The 23,558-nt window shown below is 47.6% G+C and overlaps 2 protein-coding genes across 3 annotated transcripts; both read right to left on the reverse strand.

Moving 5' to 3' along the window:
- Nucleotides 1–9,633, reverse strand: golm1 (golgi membrane protein 1). 2 transcript variants are annotated; one of them, XM_084439935.1, is made up of 11 exons: nt 9,469–9,633; nt 7,923–8,064; nt 7,420–7,599; nt 4,890–4,944; nt 4,128–4,230; nt 3,905–4,022; nt 3,228–3,432; nt 2,364–2,594; nt 1,979–2,131; nt 1,486–1,581; nt 1–1,166 (listed from the first exon to the last, which is right to left on the reverse strand). In XM_084439935.1, exons 2-10 carry the CDS (start codon nt 8,049–8,051, stop codon nt 1,487–1,489), a joined length of 1,269 nt encoding a protein of 422 aa, XP_084296061.1. In that variant the 5' UTR covers nt 8,052–8,064; nt 9,469–9,633; the 3' UTR covers nt 1–1,166; nt 1,486. The 2 variants fall into 2 exon arrangements, with proteins under 2 accessions (XP_084296061.1, XP_084296060.1); XM_084439934.1 differs by having other exon boundaries at nt 1,486–1,587.
- A 1,101-nt stretch (nt 9,634–10,734) lies between these two features.
- On the reverse strand, nt 10,735–22,906 carry cep78 (centrosomal protein 78; the record flags this gene model as incomplete). The annotated part of the gene is made up of 16 exons (XM_084439658.1): nt 22,796–22,906; nt 22,038–22,306; nt 20,719–20,891; nt 20,300–20,372; nt 20,093–20,196; nt 18,704–18,878; nt 18,451–18,564; nt 17,584–17,648; nt 17,183–17,276; nt 15,868–15,982; nt 14,820–14,862; nt 13,971–14,111; nt 13,693–13,770; nt 12,409–12,578; nt 11,905–12,055; nt 10,735–11,361 (listed from the first exon to the last, which is right to left on the reverse strand). The coding sequence occupies exons 2-16, from the start codon at nt 22,297–22,299 to the stop codon at nt 10,735–10,737; spliced, it is 2,385 nt and encodes a 794-aa protein (XP_084295784.1). The 5' UTR covers nt 22,300–22,306; nt 22,796–22,906.
- Between the last annotated feature and the right edge of the window lie 652 nt (nt 22,907–23,558).

A 23,558-nucleotide genomic window follows, 5' to 3' on the forward strand; every position in this document is an offset into this window, starting at 1 on the left:
AATGGTATTAAAATGATTTTTATTTCTTTGTCATTCTTATGTCATACATTTCCTCAATAAAAACGTATGCTTATTTAACAGTTCAGAGATGTGTATATTGACAGCACAAAAAGATAAAAAATAAAAACATCCATCGTACAAAATCATAAGAAATATGCATCTCAGTAATTTTTTCTCCAGTCGTGTTCGGACTTCTATGAAAGGGATCAATATTTGAGACATTTACAGACGAGGGTCAATAACGGGCAACGCAATCACCGTCGTAATGTAGAAAAAAGTAATCAATATGGACAAAAAGAAAACGGCATCAATATGGACAAATAAGTTACAAAATGTGTTTCTCCTACAAGCAGGACCAATGACCTTCAAGCTTTGACCTCATCGGGCTCAACAATCCCTGAAATATCGCATTTAAAAAAAACTTATATTTCACATTGTGTGTAGACCAACGGAGACTTCAATTTTTCAGAGAGGAAATACAGTATGAAATTCAATCATTTTCCTATAAAGGTTTGTGTAAAGAAGCTATTCTACAGCACTATTGACTTGGGACTGAATTGGTTACCGAGGTGAAGATGTGGGTAAGCGGATTACAGTTATGCAACAGGTTTGGAGTGAACCTCCCTAATGCCTTGTTGAACTAATGACTCCCCCAGGCCCAAACCTGCGCCTCATCCCTGACCCCTACACACTGGAGAACTCGGGTGATCGGACCAGCGAGCCGTGCAGGCAGCTTATCTCCCAGTACTGGTTTAGGACCAGTGTGACCATTAGGCAGGCGTCCAATGAAGGCAGCGGATGCAAGATGAATTTAGTGCAGCTATGAAGCTATCTACGTACCCCCCCACCCCCCTTCTAGACTTTTATTGCACACTTTCTCTACTTCTCTCTCTCCCCACCACACACACTCTCACACACCACACTCTCTCACACACACACACACACACTCTCACACACACTCTCTCTCTCACTCTCACACACACACACACACACTCTCCTTCTCTCGCTCACTCAAACACACACACACACACACCATGGTTAAAACAGCGCAGCTGAGAGCCAGCCTCCAGGTCCATGTGTTCCTGCCAGCTGTCCGTTCTCATGTAGCGGTCTGGAAGGCTGGTTCGGTCCAGGACAGGCGGTCAGGCAGCCGGACCATCCTGTGACTGGAAGAGGAGCAGGAGAGGAGAGCCGTGTTTCGGGAGTCTTGTACTATATTCTATTGTCCATGTGTGTCTGTTGTGGTGTGTGTGTGTGTGTGGTGTGTGTGTTTTAGTGTGTTTACCTCAGATCTGGGCTCGCCCCGCCTGTTTGTGTTGCGCTGTGTTGTGTGTATGCGGTGTGTGTGTGTTGTGTTGTTGTGTGTGTGTGTGTTTACCTCAGATCTGGGCTAGCTCCGCCTGTTTGTGTTGTTGCGTTGTGTTGTGTGTGTGGTGTGTTATTGTTGTGTGGTGTGTATTGTGTTGTGTGTGTGTGTGTGTGTACCTCAGATCTGTAGCTCCGCCTGCTTGTCCGCCTCAAACTCTCCCTCGTTGTCGTCGTCTCCGTTGTAGTCAGCCAGCTCCTCCTCAAACTCCCTCGCTGCATCTTAACAACAATAAACAAACAACATCAATAGAAAAACAACATCAACACAACCATAATCAAACTGAACGTCATTACTGTCATCCGTGTGCAAACATCATCACACACAAGTATATGAACAACACCACAGAACCCACGCCCACTTTCAAACCTCCTTGTCTCAAACACAGATACTTATTTACATGATAAGCGCAGACCGGCCATTTTCTGTGTTTTGAATATGACCTCAACTCGCTTCTGCACCCGACCCTGTGACACTGTCACGGCTCAAACGAACAAGGCAGACAAAGTCTCTCTCGCTCCCTCTCTCTCTCACCCTCACACACAAACACACGCGCGCGCGCACACACACACACACACACACACACACACACAGAGTATGACATCCCCTCACCTATTTTCTCAGCCAGCTGGTTCTGTTTCTCCAAGTCGGCCCCGCCCACTATCTGCTCATCAGCATCGTAGTCCTCTGGTTCGTCCACCTTCTGGCCAATAAGAGTGTCCTCTCCCTTCTGCTGGCTAATCAGGATGTCTTCAGCACCCGCATCTGGGGGAGGAGAGGAGAGAGAACAAGAGATAAGTTACCTCAGGAGGCTTCCTAGCTGTGAGTGTGTTTGTGAGTGAGTGAGTGAGTGAGTGAGTGAGTGAGTGAGTGAGTGAGTTTACATAATGCACCTGAGCATGCATGTGTGTGTTAATGCATTGGAGATAGAGAGAGAGAGAAAGAGAGAGTTTGTGTGTGTGTGTGTGCGTGTGTGTGTCCGCCCTCCCTGCCGTACCCTCTAGCTGTGTCACTCCTCCATGTGTATCCATGACCTCTACACCTTTATCCTCTATCTGCTGCTCCTTCTTCTTCTTCTTCTTCGGGGGCTGACCTGCGCCCCCCTGGGCTGCCTGCTGGCCCACAGCGCCCTCTGCCAGCGGCACCTGGTCCTGCTTGGGCCCAGCAGAGGGCTTTACCCCAGGCGCTGGCTTGGACGGCTCCACCGGCTTCACTGGAGCTTCCGGACCTTAAAGAGTGACCACCAGTGTTCAGTAGTTACAGGCGCTAAAAAACACACGCATGCACGCACGCACGCACACACGCACACACACTTACATTCACTCACTATGTAGCAAATTTTTGTCTTTCAAAATAGGAATTAAATGGAGATTCATTGCACACATAAAGGCTGAATGTCTTTTCTTCTTTAATATATCTTATTATTTATTTATTAATTCTTTTAAATATGATACATTAAAGAAGAAAAGTCATTCAGCCATCTTGTGCGCGGTGAATCTCCATTGAATTCATCTGATGTCTCCTGCCATCACCTGCACCAGGAAACCAGGGCTAGCCAGGGCTATCCCCCGGGCTTCTGACTGTTGAATGTCTTTCAAAATATTGTAGGTTTTATGAGAAAGACTAAGTGGTTGTGTATCGGTTGTTTGTTGAAGAGTGACATGTTGCGGAGTTAAAATCTGATATGAATTCTCTTAAAAACCCATTGTCCCTTCCTGCTTTGCTTGAAGAAATCACTGATCTGAAATTATGGCATTGGCAGAAGCTGTGTTGAGGAGCGCAGGCTTTCGCCTATCCAGTCATGTTAGATCATGTGGTGATCTGTTCTTCCTTTAGAGAATGACCGTCTACTTCCTTGTACCTTCGTGTGCTACAATGTCATTGGTCAGCAGCTCCGGGGCTTCAGGCTCCGCTGTGACGGTTTTGGGCTGGGAGGGCTCAGGGGCGGGGCCTAAGATTAGGGGAGTCTTGGTATCGTCCAGCACCGCCTTCCCCGGCCCCTCCTCCTGGTCGGCCACGCCCACCTTCTCAGAGGAACCGCCCTTCAGTGTGAGCACGGCTTTCCCCTGCACAGGAAACAGGAAACGGCAGTGTTTGTGACCACTCATGTACCCTTCCTCCTCATCCTCTACTGACCCACGAGGCACAGAGAACACACGTCAACCGGGAGTGTTCCCGCTTAGGACCATGTGACTGAAACGTTCAGATTCAGAACTCCGGAGTGTTGGTTTCCCCGACACAGACTACGCCTTAACATTTCTGAACAACAAGTACATTTCTAAACAACACTTCCTATGGAAGGAATCGTGACAAGAGGGATGTTCTATAACTAGCGTCTCTCGTCTGGGGACAGAAAACCTTTGAATGGAGACTCTCCCATTGACCTGACCAGGCCCTAGTCGCTATGGAGAATATCTGACCCTGGCTAGTCTGTATCTGTGTCTGGGGCAGCGGCCCTAGATGTAGGTTGGTTGATGTGTGAGACTGCCAGGTACTAGAGGGCTGAGGGTCGGAGGGTCGGGTGGCGGGTGGTTTTACCTGTGAGGAGGCGGACGGGATCAGCTTCCCCATCTTCTTCTGGACCTCCATCTTGGCGGCGGCCACCTTCTCATCACAGTGCTCTATCTGCGCCAGGATCTGGGTGTTACACTGCGTCCTAAGACACACACACACACAATAAAAGCATGATTTCTCACACGCCATGGTGATGAGGCAGGTGAATCTGCGTGTGGTGCTTCCTTCCTGTGGAGGCGGGACTTACGTCTCATAGGTCAGCTTCTTGTTCAAGCTGTTGAGGTCGACATGGCAACCCTGCCGGTCTTTCCGCGCTTTCACCAGGTCCTCATTCAGCTGGTTCAACAGACCTGCGCACACGCACACACACACACACACAGGCACACACACAAACATACACAGACACACACACAGACACATACAAGCACACAGACACATGTGCGCACACATACACATTATTCACTTTGGCTGACACACTATCTTTACTGAATCATCAAAGGGCATCAGTATGAGGTATGGGAGGATCTAGGCATGCTAAGGACTCTACTGTACCTAATGTTGTGCTTGTTTATTTGCACTCTTGTTTGTTTGGATTCCTCAATGTTTTATGTGTTATCTACTGTAAATGAACTTACTATACTACACTACTACTACCACTACTTGTACTACTACTACTACTATACTACTACTATACTACACTACTACTACTGTACTATACTACAATACTACTACTACTATACTATACTACTACTATACTATACTACTACTACTATTATACTACACTACTACTACTATACTACTACTACTACTACTACTACTACTACTACTACCACTACGACGACGACGACGACGACGACGACGACGACGACGACGACGACGACTACTACTACTACTACTACTACTACTACTACTACTACTACTACTACTACTACTACTAGAAGAGACAGCGTGAGAGAAAGAGAGAGGAGAGGAGGAGAGGAGTAAAGCCGCAGGGCAACAGGTTCCTCACCCTTCAGTTCCTGTATGGTCTTAATGCTGATGGAGATGTTGAGCTGCAACACGCCCTGTAGGAGATAAGACAACACCCTTCAGCCTACTGACTCCACCCACACACTGTGGAAAACACTTGTGTGTGTGCGTGTGTGTGTGTGTCTAACAGATGGCCACACCTCCCAGAGCTGGCTGCCATGGCATTACCTTTCTGATGGGAATTCTTACACATGGTATCAGGCTCAGCAAACAACAGACAGACAGACACACACACACACACAAACAGCTGACGCCAGCTGATAACACACACAGCTGTTGTCATAGGAGCCAGTGGGCAGGGGGACAGACAGGAAAGCAGAGAGAGAGCCGTAATATATTAAAGAATTGCAAAAAGGAGTCCATTTTGTATTGGTTAACCATGTCACAATAGTTTACAGGCTCAAATGGTTCCTCGTTTTTACTCCATTTTTACCAAGCCAACTACTTCTTGGTTTGCCAGGAGGCGCTGGCTTTCTGGACATTCTAATCAGGGAGAGGGTGGACTGGAGCCTCCTGGCTTCCGCGTGGAGGGTCACGAAGAGGGCGTGTTCACCAGGACGAGGGCGTGTTCACCAGGACGAGGGCGTGTTCACCAGGAGGAGAGCTGACCTACGGACGAGGCCGGCTGATAGGGGAACAGGGGCTGTGGGAAATCTACTGCTGAGACACGGGCAGGTCAGCTGAGGACAGGCTTTTATCTGTGCCAGAGCCATCACCTCACACCAGTCTGAGAACCAGCCCCGGCTGACAGCATTGGGTGTGTGTGTGTGTGTGTGTGTGTGTGTGTGTGTGTGTGTCTCTGCCCAAGCCTGTCTGTGCACCTGGAAGGCGGGGCCGTGTTACGGTGGATGTCGGGAGACGGCAGCGAGATGTTGCGAGATGTTTACGAGACGCGGTGAGCAGCGTTGCTCAGGTGCGCCTGGGTGCTCCCTGGTGAGAGGAGTGTGTACCCAGCCTGCAGCGCCAGTCATATCAAAACAAGGCGATTCGAGGTGCTACTAGACGATCGTTCTGCACCGTTTGCACAGTATCTGTGCTTCAAATCCACATTCAAATATATTAATAATTATCCTCATCATGAACGCACCTGCCGTAGGTTTCAGCCGTACGAATTTTGCGGCCCAACGTTTAGGGCCGTTTTAGCATTTTTACATAAGGTCCCAAGGCAGTTTTAAGGTCCCAAGTTTTTGCAATGCAAGTTAACAACAGCTGAGCTTCCAGAATACAGAAGTGACAGATTCATGTTGGAAGTAGCACTACTGATGACGGAGGTGGCCAGCTGTGTCTAACTACAAGGCTGCTTATTTTTAGGTTCTGCCATCCACCGCTGAAACAGAATCTAACAAGACAGCTAACTTTAGCAATAGCTAATGTAGTCCAATACCAACCAAGTCCAATACAAACCATTTTGAGGCATCAACAACACAATTTTACTAAAGTTGTAATTAAAACTAGCCCACATAATGCTATAACAATGTAGTTTGGTTAATATCTTAAAATGTCAAACCTTTCCACCCAAATCTAACGGCATTATGTCAGATTAAAACTTGTTTTGCTAATTTCAATGATGGCACTGTAATCCCCCTCCCCAAGGGCAGGGGAGGTCGAATAACATCCAGCTTACCCCATTGCTACGGGTAATGTAAAACAGGTTTACGTTTCTCCGTCATTGTGAAGTTGAAACGAATTGAGCTCTACCACAATGCTTCTTCCTGTAGGCATTTGGGGGAGTGTCAGCTACCTGCCGAAGACAGCTTCAGCGTTCAGCTAGCCCAGTATCCTTCACTAGCCTCCTCCTGAGGCGACCGCATCCTCGTCACCTAGCTAGAATTTCAGGCTTGACGCTTTACAAGAGATTCAAGATTCTTTAACTTGGTACAGAACACGGTGTAAATTCAGTGTTATGTACATGCTATAGCTATAATAAATAATCCCAGGGGGGTGAGATATACGGACATTTGCATGTGGTTATATTCTGATCCACTAGATATAGTGGTTCTGTACATATGGTGGTACTGTACGTTAGATAAGAGTTATTAAGGAGCCGGATGGCTTGCGGAAAGAAGCTCTTCCTGAGTCTCTCCCTGCTCACCCGCTCTGTGCGGTATCTCTTCCCTGACCGTAGCAGAGAGAACGGTCCGTTGCCTGGGTGGCACGCCCCAACGCAACCAACGCATTTCTGTGATTCTTCTGTGATTTGTAGTGTCCCTGTGTCGAGTAAAGCTGTTTAAATCCAGGAATCTGTGATTTTTAATACAGCGGGTGACTCAAAGGAAGGCAATAATCATGGCCTTTTGCGATTTCTATATCGCAGAGGCCGTGTGTGTGTGTGTGTGTGTGTGTGTGTGTGTGTGTGTGTTTGTGTGTATGTGTGCACGTTTCCTACCCTCCTCTCCTGGACGCAGGTGTTCTGCGCTCCCTCCAGATGTTTCTTATAGAGGTTCTGTGTGTGCGTATGTGTGTGTATGTGTGTGTGTGCGTGTGTGTGCGTGTGCACGTCCACGTCCTACCCTCTCCTGGACGCAGGTGTTCTGCGCACCCTCCAGCTGCTTCTTGTACAGGTTCTCTATCCTGGCGATCTGCTCCTTCTGTCTGTGGACCTCCTCCTGGAACTCCTTCTTTTTCACCTCCACCGCCCCACGCTCGGCCACGCCCCTCCGCACCTGTCCCTCCAGCTCATATAGCTTGGTCTGCACACGCACACACACGCACGCACACAGTAGTTATAGCCTACAGTATACTGTAACAGTGTCTACTTATTAGCACTACTGCTACATTTAACCAAAGTGGTTTGACATTCCAGCGCACATGTTGTTCAGCTACATTCTGTCTATGTTATTTGGAGCTTGATGTGTCTATCTGTCCCCAGAGTGCATTCCTCATTGAGCTTGTTTACCCTAAAACTCTCACTCTCTCTCTCTCTCACACTCTCTCTCAAACATACCCTCTCACTTACTCAAGACACCCTCTTTCTCTCTCCCTCACACACACACACGCACGCGCACGCACACACCTGTAGCTCCAGGCTACGCGAGCTGGAGACCCAGTAGTTGAATCCCAGGACCAGGATGCAGGCGATCAGGGCACCAATCAACAGGGGAGGAGACCGTCCGCCCCGCCTCCCATTGCCAAGCCCTCCCATGGCTGCCTGGAGACTGGATACACACACACACACACATTTCAATTTCTTTATTGGATTTTCAATCAAAGATACAAATCAATATCAAAATCCAACAGTAGCAAGAGTCACACAACGCAGTGTAAGATCACATTCACATAATGTAGTCCCAGCAGGGAGATCAAAGCTATTTATGGATATAGGTAGCAGCGTCTCACACACACACACACACACACACACACACACACACACACACACACACACACACACACACACACACACACAGTCAGTTGTGGGCAGGGGTGTTGGAGGGTAAACCCAAGTAAACTCATTTTACCCACCTCTTTAATTAAAATGAGGCTGAGAGTTTACTCACCTATTTTCGGAACAACTGTATTAATCAATGAGGGGAAACAAGGTGTATTTACCTCTGTATTTACCACTACACCCCTGGAGAAACTGGATTTAATTTGAGAATCATTTTTCAGAGCCAGAGAGACAGACAAAGCGTGAGTGTGAGATAGATCAGGTCTGTACTATAAGGCTCCAGGCTAGGGCAGCTCTGAATCAACGGAGGATGTATAATATTACACATTGAACGCTATGGTTAGCACAGCAAGTGTTGCCAATGAGAAAAGTACGACAGAACTGATTCCACCGGATAAATAAAGTACTTTAATCTATTAGCCCTTGCACCACCTAGACAACTATACAACTGGCGGTAAACTGCAAGTTCTGCGGGGACAGTCTGGTCAGCCGACCAGATAGACAGAAGCTACTTAGTTACGGTTATTAAAGTATTACTTAACAGTGAAACACACCGGGACAGAGCAGCCGGAGGAGGCAAACTGATGAAAGTGTAATGCAAAACATTACTATGATGTTATATACAGGCTGTTCTAGCGGCAATTAATTAATGTTGGTTGCTGTTTTTTATGATACCCATCGTTCCTAACTACTTATAACTGAATAGTAAACTTGGAACGCAACAGTGAAGCCCTTCCAGGGAATATACGGAGTCAGAGTAGAGCAGGATAGCCAACTGGTTCCAGTGGCAAATAACTATGAACAAAGAAAACATGCCACTTTGAAATCAACCTGTATTCTGTAAGAATGTGCACAAGTGACCGAGAGAAAATAAAACACTGGAAAATAAAAGATACACATAACTCTATTTTCGCAGAGCTGGTTAGCTAGCTGTGCTTGGTAGTTTAGCTGAGGTGATCGGTCTCATCTTATCAGGAGCCCGTCCTCGTTATTGGACCGTTTCATCTAACAACGGGCATCTTAATTCGCACATGTCCGTGTGTTAGGCAGACACTAACTGGAATTAAATTGCAGATTACAACAAATATTTCATGTGTTCCATGGCACTGATCTATTCCAGCAAATAGACTGAGCCGTGGCTAGCTAGCTGGAATGAGTTTACTGCAAGTCTTACCTTGAAGCTTATTCACACACAGTTCCGTCGAGATAGTGTTTAGACAATGAAAGAAACTCAACAAGGACTTATCTGACTTTCTGCATAACTAAGTCAAATATTTAACATTAGGATTGGTTGTTATCGCCCACCCATTGTCGTCGATCGATAGTCTGCCAACGACCACAAAACTGGGCAAACAGTGGCTAGCGTCAGGAAGCGGGCAGCGTGAAAACACGGAAGTGGAGCGGAGTCAGATTGGATGCCAACACTGCACTTCTAAACCTGGGTTGGTGCACTTCTAAACCTGGATTGGTGCACTTCTAAACCTGGGTTGGTGTACTCCAGTCCGGGATTGCGTCTCTGATCCAGATACTGCTTTAGCTGTGGTAGATAAGAACACATGCAACAATAAAAATCTAAATACCATATCAGCCTGTGAAGTTGTAGGGTGAGTACAGACACGATTGGGGAAGTAGTAGGGTGAGTACAGAAATTCAAAAAGACACAATTCATTTGACCATATTGATAACTTTTCACAATATTTATTGTAAAAAACATATGTTGATCTAGCAAAACGATAGTAAAAAAATATCCATGGGACATTATGAAAAGGTGGGCGACTAAAATACTCAAATAAAACAGTTACAAAAGTAACCCGAAAAGGCTATAATCATCTTTAAAATTTGGCCACACAAGAATTTGGCATCGATACAATCCAGATGTTCAATGAATCCTCAGTCATCAGTGGTTTGATTTGACACAAATGCAACAACAAGCATCAAAACCACAAATAAAACATACAAACTAGCTGCTCTCTAGACTAAAACTGTTTGACTGTTCAAACTAAAACTGTTTGACACAGGAACAGCTTTTTTTCCCTCGGCCATCAGCCTTATCAACAAGGTTCCCCTCGGACTCTCTCCCCTGCACCCTCAAATTGTTGCACTATACTGAGTATACTGAGTCTCTTTTGTAGGTTCCTAGGATGAGCACACCCTCCTGAATCTCTCACCTCAACCAGTAGTAAGGTGAAACACTAGTGACCTACTCACTACTCAGTCCTGTCAGTTGCTATTGTACAGTCTCTCTGTTACTATTCTACCTGCACACCTGTCTCTCTCCATCCTCCTGTACCGGAGTCGGACCTCCATAGCGGTTCCGGTGTTGGATAACCAGGGCTGGTCAGAACCTGTTTCTATTCTACCTGCACACCTGTCTCTCTCCATCCTCCTGTACCGGAGTCGGACCTCCATAGCGGTTCCGGTGTTGGATAACCAGGGCTGGTCAGAACCCGTCGTCTGACTGGCTGCCAAGACTGCCCAGCGATCGGACCTGCTCCAGCACCCCGAACCCAGAGTACAGTCTCACCTCCTCCTCCGACCCCCTCTGCCCTCCCCCTCTCCCAGACACGCCCCCGCCTGAGCCCCGCGACCCCACTGATCCCGCCCTCTCGCTCAACTCGCTCAGACTGGACCTCACAGACGCGTCGCCGTGGGAACCGTTGCTACGGTGACCGTTGCTGTGGACGTGGGATACGTTGCTGTAGTTGAAGCTGTGACCATGAAAGCCGTTGCCGCGGGAGCCACAGCTGCGGTCAGAGCCGTTTCCGTTACCATGGTGAGGCTGAAAGGCCGCACCACAGGTGCCTTTGCCATAGGAACTGCTACCATGGGAGTTCTTGCCATGGGAGCTGTTGCCATGGGAGCCGTTGCTACAGATGCTATGCTCAGACCGCGCACCCCTCTGCTGATTCAGCTCTCCACCTGGCTCCTCCACAGCAGGGCCGCTAGCCAGGGCGAGAGGCACTTCCTGTTTGCTAAACTCTGGCGGGAACTCCCTGGGCGAGGCTGGAGCTCCAGGGGTGAGGCCGTTGGGTGGGCCTCTAGAGGAAGCCCGGGAAGCATCTCCACCCTGGAGACAGAGAGAGAACACACAGATAGACTCAGATGTGTTTCTCTTCATTAACTGGATATAGAACTGGGAAAGGATGTAGCAGAACCCTAACCTCCCTCCAGGCCCCGCCCTCCCTCCAGGCCCTGCTCGACTCCTGGGGGGCGCTGAAGCGGGCCAGGAAGATTCACACCGCTCGCCTCTGGCAGGAAGCTGCGGTCGTCACAGACTAAAACTGTTCCGACACAGGAACTACTTTTTTCCCCTCGGCCATCAACCTTATCAACCTTGTCATCAGGTTCCCCTTTGACTCTCTCCCCTGCCCCCTGAAATTGTTGCACTATACTGAGTATACCAAGTCTCTTTTGTAGGCCAAATGCATTGGTAGTTTGGTTTAGTTTTACACTTTATTTGCCTTTTGCTCTATCCTGTCCTGTTTTTGTTTTTTAACATTGTTGTGTTGTTGTTGGCTCCACAATGTCATAAAAAAAATTCCTATGAATGTCAAGTACAAATGGCAATAAAAGGATTCTGATTCTGAGCCCAGATGTTGGGAGTACTGACCAGAGGAGCACCGCCATCCCTCTCAGCCGTATCCCCGGCCCCGCCCCCTCCTCCGCCGAGCGGTCGACCAACCGTAGAGGAGAGCTGGGGTTTCCCGAGAGGGCCGAAGTCTGATTGGTCAATCCCAGCCATGGAGGCCAGTTGGCCAAGTCTGAGAGACAGTGAGAGACAGTTTGTGAGAGAGACACATTTATTTGTATCAATTGTGTTTTTTTGCTGTATAGCATTGATATAGGCTTGTAAAACAGTTAAAATAATCCTAAGGGTTACTCATGTAAGAATGTGATGTGCTGACTGATTACATCTTTGTATTTCAATGCTCCAGCTCACTGAGGAACAGATCTACCTGCAAGATTACATTAAAATTACTCAACAGACTAGATTCTCTCGCCCATCAAACCTAGAGGGACACCTTGAGGTCCAGAATGGATCTTCTTCAGGGGGGGTGAGACTCATTTCAGAGTCAACCGGCGTCTCCACCCACCCAATCAGAGGGCGGCTTACCCGGCGTCTTTCAGCAGGTCCAGGAAGGCGTGGAACTTGTTGAAGGAGCTCTCGATGCTGTCCAGCACCGCGTCGTCCTCCAGCACGCTGGAAGCGCCAGTGGGAGGAGCCTGAAGAGCCTCCGACAGAGAGAAGTTGACGCTGCGCAACCTGGCGTTCTCCAGCTCATACTGAACACACACACACACACACAGTTATATTATCCACACACACACACACACACGTGAACAGCATAGGTATCACATACATAGTATACACAGAGAATCATGCACTAATATAAACCACACAGTAGCCTATACTGCACACTGTATTGTGTAGTGCAGATGCCCTATACATTACCTCCATAGGTTTTACAATTTTGTAATTTGTAACTTGTAAATTTGTAAATTGGGTATTGGAGTCTATCTGTATGGAGCATAATCTTGGAATCAGCAGCAACATGTCACTGTGACTGTACACCGCACATTAAATGCAGTGTTGCCAACTTGGCGACTTTGTCTCTATATCTGGCGACTTTCCAGGCACCCATGACGACTTAATTAGTGAAAAGCAACTAGCGACAACTCTAGCGTGTTTTTCTGGTAATTTGGGGAATGATTGTGTTGACAGAGCTCTGCAAAAGCATCTAACATGGGTTGTAACACGGTTCACATTACAACCCAGCTCAAGAGAGACGAGTACTGCATGGGCTGCCGTCTCCTCCTCCTCAACACTCACACAGCACTAAAGAGACCAGTCTGACTAGATAGCAGGCCCGCAGAAAATATGTACAGTACATAGTGTAGGTCTACATTCATTAGGCCACTGCATATCTGTAAAATACAACAACTAACATTATAGTTATATGGAAACAAAAAAAATATGTTTATAAATACATAAATAGTTTGTAAACTACCTGGTCAGCCTTTTCTATTCATTTTGCCTCTTTCAAAATGTCATATTATGCAAATTAGTTGATTACATCATCTTACTACTTGTAGCTACTTCTGGGTGAGCCAAGAGCTACTTCCCTTACAGAGGAGTTGGCAACATTGATTACATGTGACAAATAAAAATAACCTTGAATCTTGAATCTCAAATGTCACACACACACGCACACGCACGAACAGCATAGGTTTGACAGATGGTATGCAGACGCCCCACTCACACACTCACACACTCACACACACACACACACACACACACACACACACACACACACACACACACACACACACACACACACACAAACAGTATACATGTAGGTATGGCAGATGGTATCCAGACGCCCCAGGGATAGACTACCTCCATAAGTCTGGCCTCTGCTTTCACTCTGGCGCTGCGCTCCTCTGCTAGCCTGAGACGACTCTCCTCCAGCTCCACCTACAGGACAGGCATGGGAACTGCATCCTCATACAGCCAGCCAGGGCACACAGTAACCTCAGAAACATTCAGTGTGATACGGCAGTGGTTTGACCAGGCTGACAGGGCCTGTGTGTATTCTATATACCAAAATGAGCCTGGAATAATGCTGTATTTCTGTGGTCATGTTTGGACCTAAGCACACTTGTAAGAGTTCAGACCTGAAGACGTTTGTACTGTCGGGCAGTGATGCTGTCCGGAAAACTCAGACCAGACGGAGGACTCTGGGTCATCGCCTCTTCCTCCTCCTCCTCCTCCTCCTCTGATTCCGTCTCCAGGGTGACCTTGACAGTGCCCACGGCCTGAAAAAAAGAGTGGACGGGGTCAGAGGTGACAGGTGTGTTTATGTATTATCCCTGGCGTGTTACGTATGTACCTCGTAGGGTACGCGCTTTTACTTTTGTTTATTTATTCGCACAAAGACAGTGAAAGACAAACAATGGCTAAAAATTAAAAACTAAAAAGAAAAAAAAGGTGTGCAGCTGGAGTTGGGATGTCCAAGAGAGCTTACCTGAGAACACCCAAATAATAATAATAATAATAATAATAATAATATACTAATAATGACTAATACATAATCATTACATTTACATTACATTAGTCATTTAGCTGATGCTTTTATCCAAAGCGACTTACAATAATTGCATTTAACATAGGAAGTCAGTGTCCTACTACTCACCAGCACTCACAAGTGTATCTCCACTCTAAGTCAAGTGACAAGACAAGTGACTAAGAGCATAATCTAGTGCTAGAGGCAAAGTGCAAGAGTAGCAAAATAAAAATACAATAGGTTCTTTAAGGGGCAGGATCCTGGTAGTACGTCCTGAAGAGGTGAGTTTTGAGCCTGTGGTGAAAGATAGGCAGCGACTCTGCTGTTCTGATATCAGAGGGCATATGAGTGATCATACATACATACATACATACATACATACATACATACATACATACATACATACATACATACAGTACATTGAGCCGTTAGAACCCGTGTGAGAGAGGGTTTACTGTACCTGGAAGCTCTGCTCTGCCGCACTGCTACCAGGAGGAAGACCTCTGCCAAGAGAAGACCACAACCACATGAACCACCAGTCACTGTAGTCTACTGTACTCTACTGTGCTGTACGGTACTATGCAACACAACTATACTCTACTATATTATACTACTGTACCTGTACAGTACTATGCTAGGGTTTTTCCTGCATAGAGGATTTTTTGGAGCCTCCCCAAAGAGATGTGAGTCAGAGCCAAAGGAAAATCCCCAGTGCCAAAATGCTAAAAATTTAGAATAAAAATAGAAATTCAAATCCTCTACAAATGTGTTTGATAGCTTGTTTCAAGTGCAGTCCATCCCTCTTTCTTGCATTGTCCATGGATTGGACCACTAGTAATCAAGATAACCGGTCTATTAATTATCAGCATCTTAAACATTTTGTCTTCATATCCATTTTGTGTCATGTCAGCAGATTTCCCGCGACTGTGAAAAGTGAGCTCAGTCAGAACGACAGCAAAGAATAGAGGCCTATATATTGCATTGCTGTTGTCGTCGTGTTGTACGTGTACACGGCATCACAATATTTGCAAGTGGCTTCTTGTCCTTTCTTTTCAAAGTGGTCCCACACAATGCTTTGCTTGGCCTGCTTCATGTTTCAAAATATGCCGCTGTTGATTTCTCGGCATTTCTCCCGAGATGCGAGATGGCTGCTTCGCTACCACATTGTTTGATAGTAGATCCAGTAAATTTCACGTGCTCGAACAAATCCTTAACGATCAATGAATCAATTTTTGATTAATTGTTTGCATCCCTATACTGTATCATGCAGTATTATACTACAGTGTACTGTGTTTTACTGCATTATCCAATGCTACTTCTTCCTACTGTGGTCTCATTCAGGAGAGCGAAGCACACAGAACCAGCGGTAGTGTGACCTGACAGTCTGACAGGACTCCTCCTGCTACGCGTCAGACAGGAACTCTGTTCTGTGTCCTGTGTTTCCGTCAGAGCCTTCCGCAGCGTTGCGCTGCCGTGCTGAACCTGGCGGACTCGGCCCCGGGCCTCACCTCTGCCGGTCAGCGCGTGCCGCAGTGCGCCATGGGATACGCTTGTCAGAGCTGGGGCGCGGGGGGCGTTGGACGCCCGGACTCCGCCCACATGTCGTAGGCGCCTTGCGGGGGCCTGGAAGGACAAGTTCGTAGATGGTCAACAACACCCCCTGACAGGAAACCGGACTGCTTTATCCTGGGTTCTGGAAGAGCATTACACCGTGTCCTAACTGCTTGCAATGCGAGAAACAGAACGCGACATTGCAGCTTGCTGTCCTAACTGAAACCGTTAAATTCCCTGTTCTGTTACGTCATTTGTCTATATTCCCAACTGAAGACAGTTAAAGAATGAACGCCTGTCAACGCGAGCGACAGGAGGAAAATAGGAACAGGGCGAGCGTCAAAAGGGCAGGTAAAGCGTCGCGCCGCTTCGCGCTGTGTCGCTCGCGTCCAGTTAGGACATAACATTAGAAAACAAAGCAATGGAACGCATTTTGTCGCTGACGCTCGCTTGCTCGCATCGCGTGTAGTTAGGACACGGTGTTAGTCAGCTAGTGAGCTGGAGCGCTGGTCTACAATCAAAATCAATGGAACCGTCCCTAAAGTCCAAATCAAACCTCACATATCGTATCCCCAGTGATGTGGAGGTGTGGTGAGGGCCCAGGTTTGATATATTATATCAAAACTGACTCAGCTGAGCAGCCTACAGAGCAGCTAACAGCACAGAGAGAGAGAGACAGTGACCTGGGCCCTCACCACACCTCCACATCAATGAGGGTACGATACGATACGATAAGACTTTATTCATCCCGTCAGGGAAATTCAGTGTTGCAGCGTGACACATAACAATAGACAAACACTAAAACCACAACAAGACAGTACAAAACAATAAAACATTAAAACAATAAAAACATTAAAATGCAATAAAAGCATAACAGGGCAGTAAAAGCATAAAATAAGCTTGTTTTCAGGAGTACTAAAACTAAGAGTCATCAGCCATCACCCACTCAGGTCAATGGAGTCCCTTGAGTTGAGGGAGGCGTTGTACAGTGTGATGGCAGAGGGGATCATGTGAGCAGGTGAAAGGTCAGCGAGGAGGGAGGGGGAGGGGGGGGGGGGGTATCTTTGGAGTCAACTAGTCACAGTTGTGACATCGATAACAGTGATAGGGTAGATTACAGATCAGAAAATGAGAAGACGATCTGAGGGATGATTCAGAAGTATTGATCAGTACCTGTTCTGAACATGAATATGTATTGATCAGTACCTGTTCTGAACATGAATACGTATTGATCAGTACCTGTTCGGAACATTAATACGTATTGATCAGTACCTGTTCTGAACATGGTCTTCCCTCTCAGTCCTCGTCTCTTGGGGACGGAGGGTTTCTGGGTCTCTCTCTGGGATGGGGGCTTGATCCAGGAGTACTACCACAACACACCACATGGAGGAGCACTATGAACACACACACCACTACTGCAACACCCTGAGATCCTGCACAGAACACACACAAACACCCAGAACAACTCACACATGCATGCACGCACGCGCACACACACTCCTGAGCACTCACACAAAACACACATACACACATGCAGGACTACACACATTCTCTCTCTCACACACACACACACACACATACACACACACACGCGCAAATAGAGACACTCTTTTCCATCAAAATACAAAGCATACTGTATGTTTTGACTAGACTAGAGGCCCACACATCCATACCTGAGAGGCTTGTCCTTCAGAATTCATGAGGACTTTCTCTATCACAGTCTTCACCAGGTCTTTGTCTGAGAGAGAGAGAGAGAGAGAGAGAGAGAGAGAGAGAGGGATGGGGGGGGGAGAGAGAGGTGGGGGCACTGCATGAGGAATCTACATGGAACACTTGATAATAAAGATCCATTGCATTGCATCTCACTACAGGCAAGCTGCAGGCATGTACAGCCATGTCCGTGTGTGGTAAATGGTTCACATGTACACCCATGTACAGTATGTGTGTGGTAGCTGGTTCATATGTACAGCTGTGTATGTGTGTGGTAGCTGGTTCATGTACAGGTGTGTGTTAGTGTGGTAGTTGGTTAATGTACAGTACAGGTGTGTTTGTGTGTTAGCTAGTTTGTGTACAGCTGTGTGGTTGTGTGGTAGCTGGTTCATGTACAGGTGTGGTTGTGTGGTCGCTGGTTCATGTACAGCTGTGGTTGTGTGGTCGCTGGTTCATGTACAGGTGTGGTTGTGTGGTCGCTGGTTCATGTACAGGTGTGTTTGTGTGGTAGCTAGTTTGTGTACAGCTGTGTGGTTGTGTGGTAGCTAGTACATGTACAGGTGTGGTTGTGTGGTCGCTGGTTCATGTACAGGTGTGTTTGTGTGGTAGCTAGTTTGTGTACAGCTGTGTGTTTGTGTGGTAGCTAGTTTGTGTAGAGCTGTGTGGTTGTGTGGTAGCTAGTACATGTACAGGTGTGGTTGTGTGGTCGCTGGTTCATGTACAGGTGTGGTTGTGTGGTCGCTGGTTCATGTACAGGTGTGGTTGTGTGGTCGCTGGTTCATATGTCCAGCCATGTATCTGTGCGGTAGCTGGTTCTCAGTCCTCCTCACCCACTAAGGGGTTGCTCCGGATGTCCAGCACACAGAGCGTGGAGTTGGACTGCAGGGCCTCCAGCAGGCTCCTGGCTCCCTCGCTGGACAGACCACACTTCTGCAGGTCCACCGCTGGGGAGAGAGGGTGGACGATCGGCAGACAGCGTGAGAGAGAGGAGACGGGACGTCTGAGGAAACATCACTGGGATCCAGGAGGACCCCAGGTTGTGTAACGTGGTTTGCGGGCGCGTCGTCGCCATCGTGATGTCACCTTTAACCCACAGGTCCTCGGCCAGTTCCTGCGCCAGGGCGGCGGCCCCGCGGTCTCCGATCAGGGCGTTGCAGCTGAGGGTGACTCGCCGGAGCCCGCCCATGCCCTCGAACTCGGGCTTCCGGTACCGGAGGGACTCCGCCCACGCCGCGCCGTGGCGCCGCATCGCCTGGTGCTGTCGAGGGGAGGGTGGGGGTGTTATTGATGCGTCTCCCTTCTAACGCCTAACGGTAATACACGCCACTAGAGGGCGCCAGAGCTCACAGTGACAACAACAGCATGGCGCCAGTGTCAATCAATCAATCAATCAATACTTTATTTATATAGCAAATTGCAACGCAATGTGCTTTAAAGAAACACGACATGAAACAATAACAGACAGATCAAAACAACAACAGACAATACAGCGAGGTGTTTAAAAGGCGAGATTAAATAGATACGTTTTGAGGTCTCGCTTGAACGTCTCAGTCAATCTGAGGCTCTCTGGCAGAGTGTTCCACAGTCTGGGGGCATAGTGGCAGAAGGCTGCCTCTCCATGCCTCTTCGTCCTGGCTGCTGGGACTGTCAGAAGTTCGGCACCAGAGGACCTCAGGGATCTTGCTGGTATATATCTAACAAGCATGTCAGACATATATTTTGGAGCACGGTTGTGGAGTGATTTATAAACCAGTAGAAGAATCTTGAAGTCTATTCTGAAGCTGACGGGTAGCCAATGCAGAGCCTTCAGGACGGGTGTGATGTGAGCCCTCCGTCTGGATTTTGTAAGGACTCGTGCCGCGGCGTTTTGTATGATTTGCAGACGATTGATGGTTTTCTTTGGTAGGCCACAAAAGAGGGCATTGCAATAGTCCAGTCTGCTGGTTATAAATGGATGCATAAGTCTTTCAGTGTCGGCCTTTGAAAGGAAGGATTGCACTTTTGCTATATTTCTTAAATGATAGAAAGATACGCTAGTTATGTTATTGACATGAGATTCAAAGTTGAGATCAGAGTCGACTATGACACCTAGATTTCTAACCTGGTGTTTGGTGTTTAGTGCCAGTGTATTTAAATGTGTAGATAATCTCCCCCTTTCTGTTTTATCACCAATGACCATTATATCTGTTTTACCATGATTGAGCTGGAGAAAGTTGTGTGTCATCCATGCATTTATATCAGCGATACAGTTTACCAGGCAGTCAACCGACCTGTAGCTATTGGGAGCTACTGAAATATAGAGCTGTGTGTCGTCAGCATAACTATGGTAATTGACACCAGTGTCAGATTCATAGGCCACCTAGGTTTCACTTTTACAGGACTGCCAGTGAACCAGATATAATACAAGCACTGAGATGACGTTTAGTCCATAACGCTGAAGAGAGAGGATGGAAGACAGAGGAGCCATCGTACCTTGATGATGTTGGCCATGTGCTCAGCTCCTCTCCAGGTTAGGTTGCAGCCAGTGAAGTCCACCGTTCTGATAGTGGCGGAGTTCTTCACACTCTGACAGACAGCTGCAGGCGACCAGCAGAGATGAGACCACATGTTCTCTAGGGACGTATCATACAAGCATAATATGCAAATGAGGAGAGACGCTCCTCCAATGAGACCGCTCACCTTCCAATCCCACGTCCGCGATTGAGCAGTGTGCCAAGGACAGATTTTCCAGAGAGAGACTCTTGGCAAGTCCCTGGAGGGGAGGAAGGAGAGGTGTGTTAGCTATGTTCTCTGGGGCCGCACTCCAGGACACAGGGTGGGAGGAGCCAGTAGCATATCTGATTAACCTGCCATTAGGATAAATCAAAAGACTTGTCAGGGAGGTTTTTTTCTGATGCTCGTAATTGTTTTCATTGAGTATTTAATAACTTTGCGCATTCTGTATATTGTACTTTGTATGCATTACTGTTTAAATATTTATTTGTATAATATATTTATGATTGTGTTTTGATTGTATTTTTGTATCTATATTTTATTGTATTTTTGTATCTATATTTGATTGTAAGTGTTTTTTTGTACTCAGGGATCTTGCAAAAGACCTTGGTGAGGGTGATGAGGTCTCTCTCTCTCAGTGGTAGAGCGTGGAGATGGAGGGTCTTGAGATTAGGAGAGACACTCAGACACTCTCTCACAGCTTTACACAGTTTAAATGTCATCTCCTTGGAGCGGATGACTGGAATCTTCTTCCTGAGGGTAGACCTGTACCTACTGTCTGAGATAGAGAGAGAGAGAGAGACAGAGAGAGAGAGAGAGAGAGAGAGAGAGAGCGAGAGCGGGGGTGGGGGGGGGGGTGGAGGTGGAGAGAGTACAAGAGAGAGAGAGAGGAAAGGAGGAGAGGGAGAAATAGGGGTAGGGGAGACAGATATTCACTCAATTTCCCAACAACGGGGGGTCATTTCAGTAGTCTCAAGCTGCTTCCTCCTCTCCTCCTCTCTCTCCTGGGCAGGTATCCTCTCCTCTACTCACCAGTCTCCCTGACCCTGCCTGGTAGTATCCTCTCCTCTACTCACCAGTCTCCCCTGACCCTGCCTGGTAGTATCCTCTCCTCTACTCACCAGTCTCCCCTGACCCTGCCTGGTAGTATCCCCTCCTCTACTCACCAGTCTCCCTGACCCTGCCTGGTAGTATCCTCTCCTCTACTCACCAGTCTCCCCTGACCCTGCCTGGTAGTATCCTCTCCTCTACTCACCAGTCTCCCCTGACCCTGCCTGGTAGTATCCTGGCCTCTACTCACCAGTCTCCCTGGCCCTGCCTGGTAGTATCCTCTCCTCTACTCACCAGTCTCCCTGGCCCTGCCTGGTAGTATCCTCTCCTCTACTCACCAGTCTCCCTGACCCTGCCTGGTAGTATCCTGGCCTCTACTCACCAGTCTCCCCTGGCCCTGCCTGGTAGTATCCTCTCCTCTACTCACCAGTCTCCCTGGCCCTGCCTGGTAGTATCCTCTCCTCTACTCACCAGTCTCCCCTGACCCTGCCTGGTAGTATCCTCTCCTCTACTCACCAGTCTCCCCTGACCCTGCCTGGTAGTATCCCCTCCTCTACTCACCAGTCTCCCTGACCCTGCCTGGTAGTATCCTCTCCTCTACTCACCAGTCTCCCTGACCCTGCCTGGTAGTATCCTCTCCTCTACTCACCAGTCTCCCCTGACCCTGCCTGGTAGTATCCTGGCCTCTACTCACCAGTCTCCCCTGGCCCTGCCTGGTAGTATCCCCTCCTCTACTCACCAGTCTCCCCTGGCCCTGCCTGGTAGTATCCTGGCCTCTACTCACCAGTCTCCCCTGGCCCTGCCTGGTAGTATCCTAGCCTCTACTCACCAGTCTCCCCTGGCCCTGCCTTGTAGTATCCTGGCCTCTACTCACCAGTCTCCCCTGGCCCTGGCCCCGTCTGGTAGGAGCTGCTCACCGCCACCTGCAGCAGCTGCTTGTTGACGGCCAGGGAGCTGAGGATGGGCGGCCAGTCCGTCAGTTTGAGGCGGTCTCCGTTGAAGTCCAGCGTCCCCCGGCCGAGGTGGGCCTTGACGGCAGGGGAGGGCACCAGGTCATGCATGGCGCAGGCAGAGTCGTAGCACGCCCCGAAGTCCTGAGACCCCTGTCTCCGAACCTGGACGGTGTCCACCACCATCTTGTATCTGGAAAACACATATAAGTCAAGAGTTGAAACACAAATGCCTCCCATGTTCTCACAATACAATATATTCTAATATCTCTGGAAATAAAGTTGCAATCAGATCAGACTGATTCGGGTAGGTGAATATACTGGCTCTTTAAACATTGTTCTTTAACTTTCATTTAGCCAGCTAGCCAACGTTAGCTCCAGCCCATCTGTGACTAACTGAAGTTTCTGGCCCAGACTATTAGTTATCGGCTAGGCTAACTGGCTAGTTTCCTTGATTGTAGCTAGGTAACTTAGGTAGCCACATCGACAGTACACGGAGTTTCATTGTTGGGGCTACAGTTAGTTTGTCAACGTTAAACTTAGCTAGTACATTACTAGTGCTAGCTGCTGGCATGACGTTAGCTAGCTCACTTTAGCTAGCAAGGGAATCCACTAACGCTAGCTTTATATCAACAGCTAAACATAAAAATGAATTATCCATGTGTCTAAAAGTTATGTTTACCTCTCATGTGAACAAACCGCTGTATTAACGGAATGTGACCATGATAGCTAGTTATTGCTAGTTATCTGCAGACCGATACCATGTTCAGTTTCCCTTCAGCGTTGCTGTCTCCTTGGTTTCCTAACCGCCCATCCTCATCCAATCCAGACGCCACTTGTTGATGTAGTACCGAGAACCACCGGAAGGGGTACGGGGGCGCTCATGGTGGTTGCCAGATAGAGGGTAAAATCCCCCTATAAGATACTGCTCCCACGTAATTTATTTGAAAGGAAATTCACACGGGAAACATTTTTTCATAATTTGTTCGCTCACTCAGATGCGCTCCCGCGGAAACATTTATAGCTTTGTGAGACATGGGCACACTGTAACATTGGTAGCCTAATAACACATGTGGCGTGGATGGAGATTGTTATCAAATCAAACTTTATTTGCATAGCGCATTCATACACAGAAATAACACAATCTGTAACAACTGTCAGGGGCATGGACACATTGTAACATTCGAAACAAAATGTATGTTGCATTAACACATTCTAACATAATAGACTGACAGCCTATATTGTCAGTTTGTAGGCTAGTATTTGTAACGATTATGTGCCTGGAAAGATGTGGACACCGCATATGGCTGGAAACATTGTAACATTTTGTAAAACGGAACACTGAAACAAATGCAATGTATGATCTTTCTTGGAATCCAATCCTTGAATCTTAGCTACATCGCTGCTGTTGTATTGTTGTTTAACCGTCTACGAATAAGAACATC

Source organism: Borostomias antarcticus (genome assembly GCF_949987555.1).
Source record: "Borostomias antarcticus genome assembly, chromosome: 6".
In the NCBI taxonomy this organism is placed as follows: Eukaryota; Metazoa; Chordata; class Actinopteri; order Stomiiformes; family Stomiidae; genus Borostomias; species Borostomias antarcticus.

What these genes read in the sequence shown, in the direction of transcription:
- golm1 (XM_084439934.1), bottom strand. Translation starts at nt 8,051, where the DNA reads ATGGGAGGGCTTGGCAATGGGAGGCGGGGCGGACGGTCTCCTCCCCTG. An exon ending in ACACCTGCGTCCAGGAGAGG is followed by an intron (nt 4,945 to 7,419) that starts GTAGGACGTGGA and finishes TATCTCCTACAG; the next exon opens with GGCGTGTTGCAGCTCAACAT. An exon ending in GACCATACAGGAACTGAAGG is followed by an intron (nt 4,231 to 4,889) that starts GTGAGGAACCTG and finishes GCGTGTGCGCAG; the next exon opens with GTCTGTTGAACCAGCTGAAT.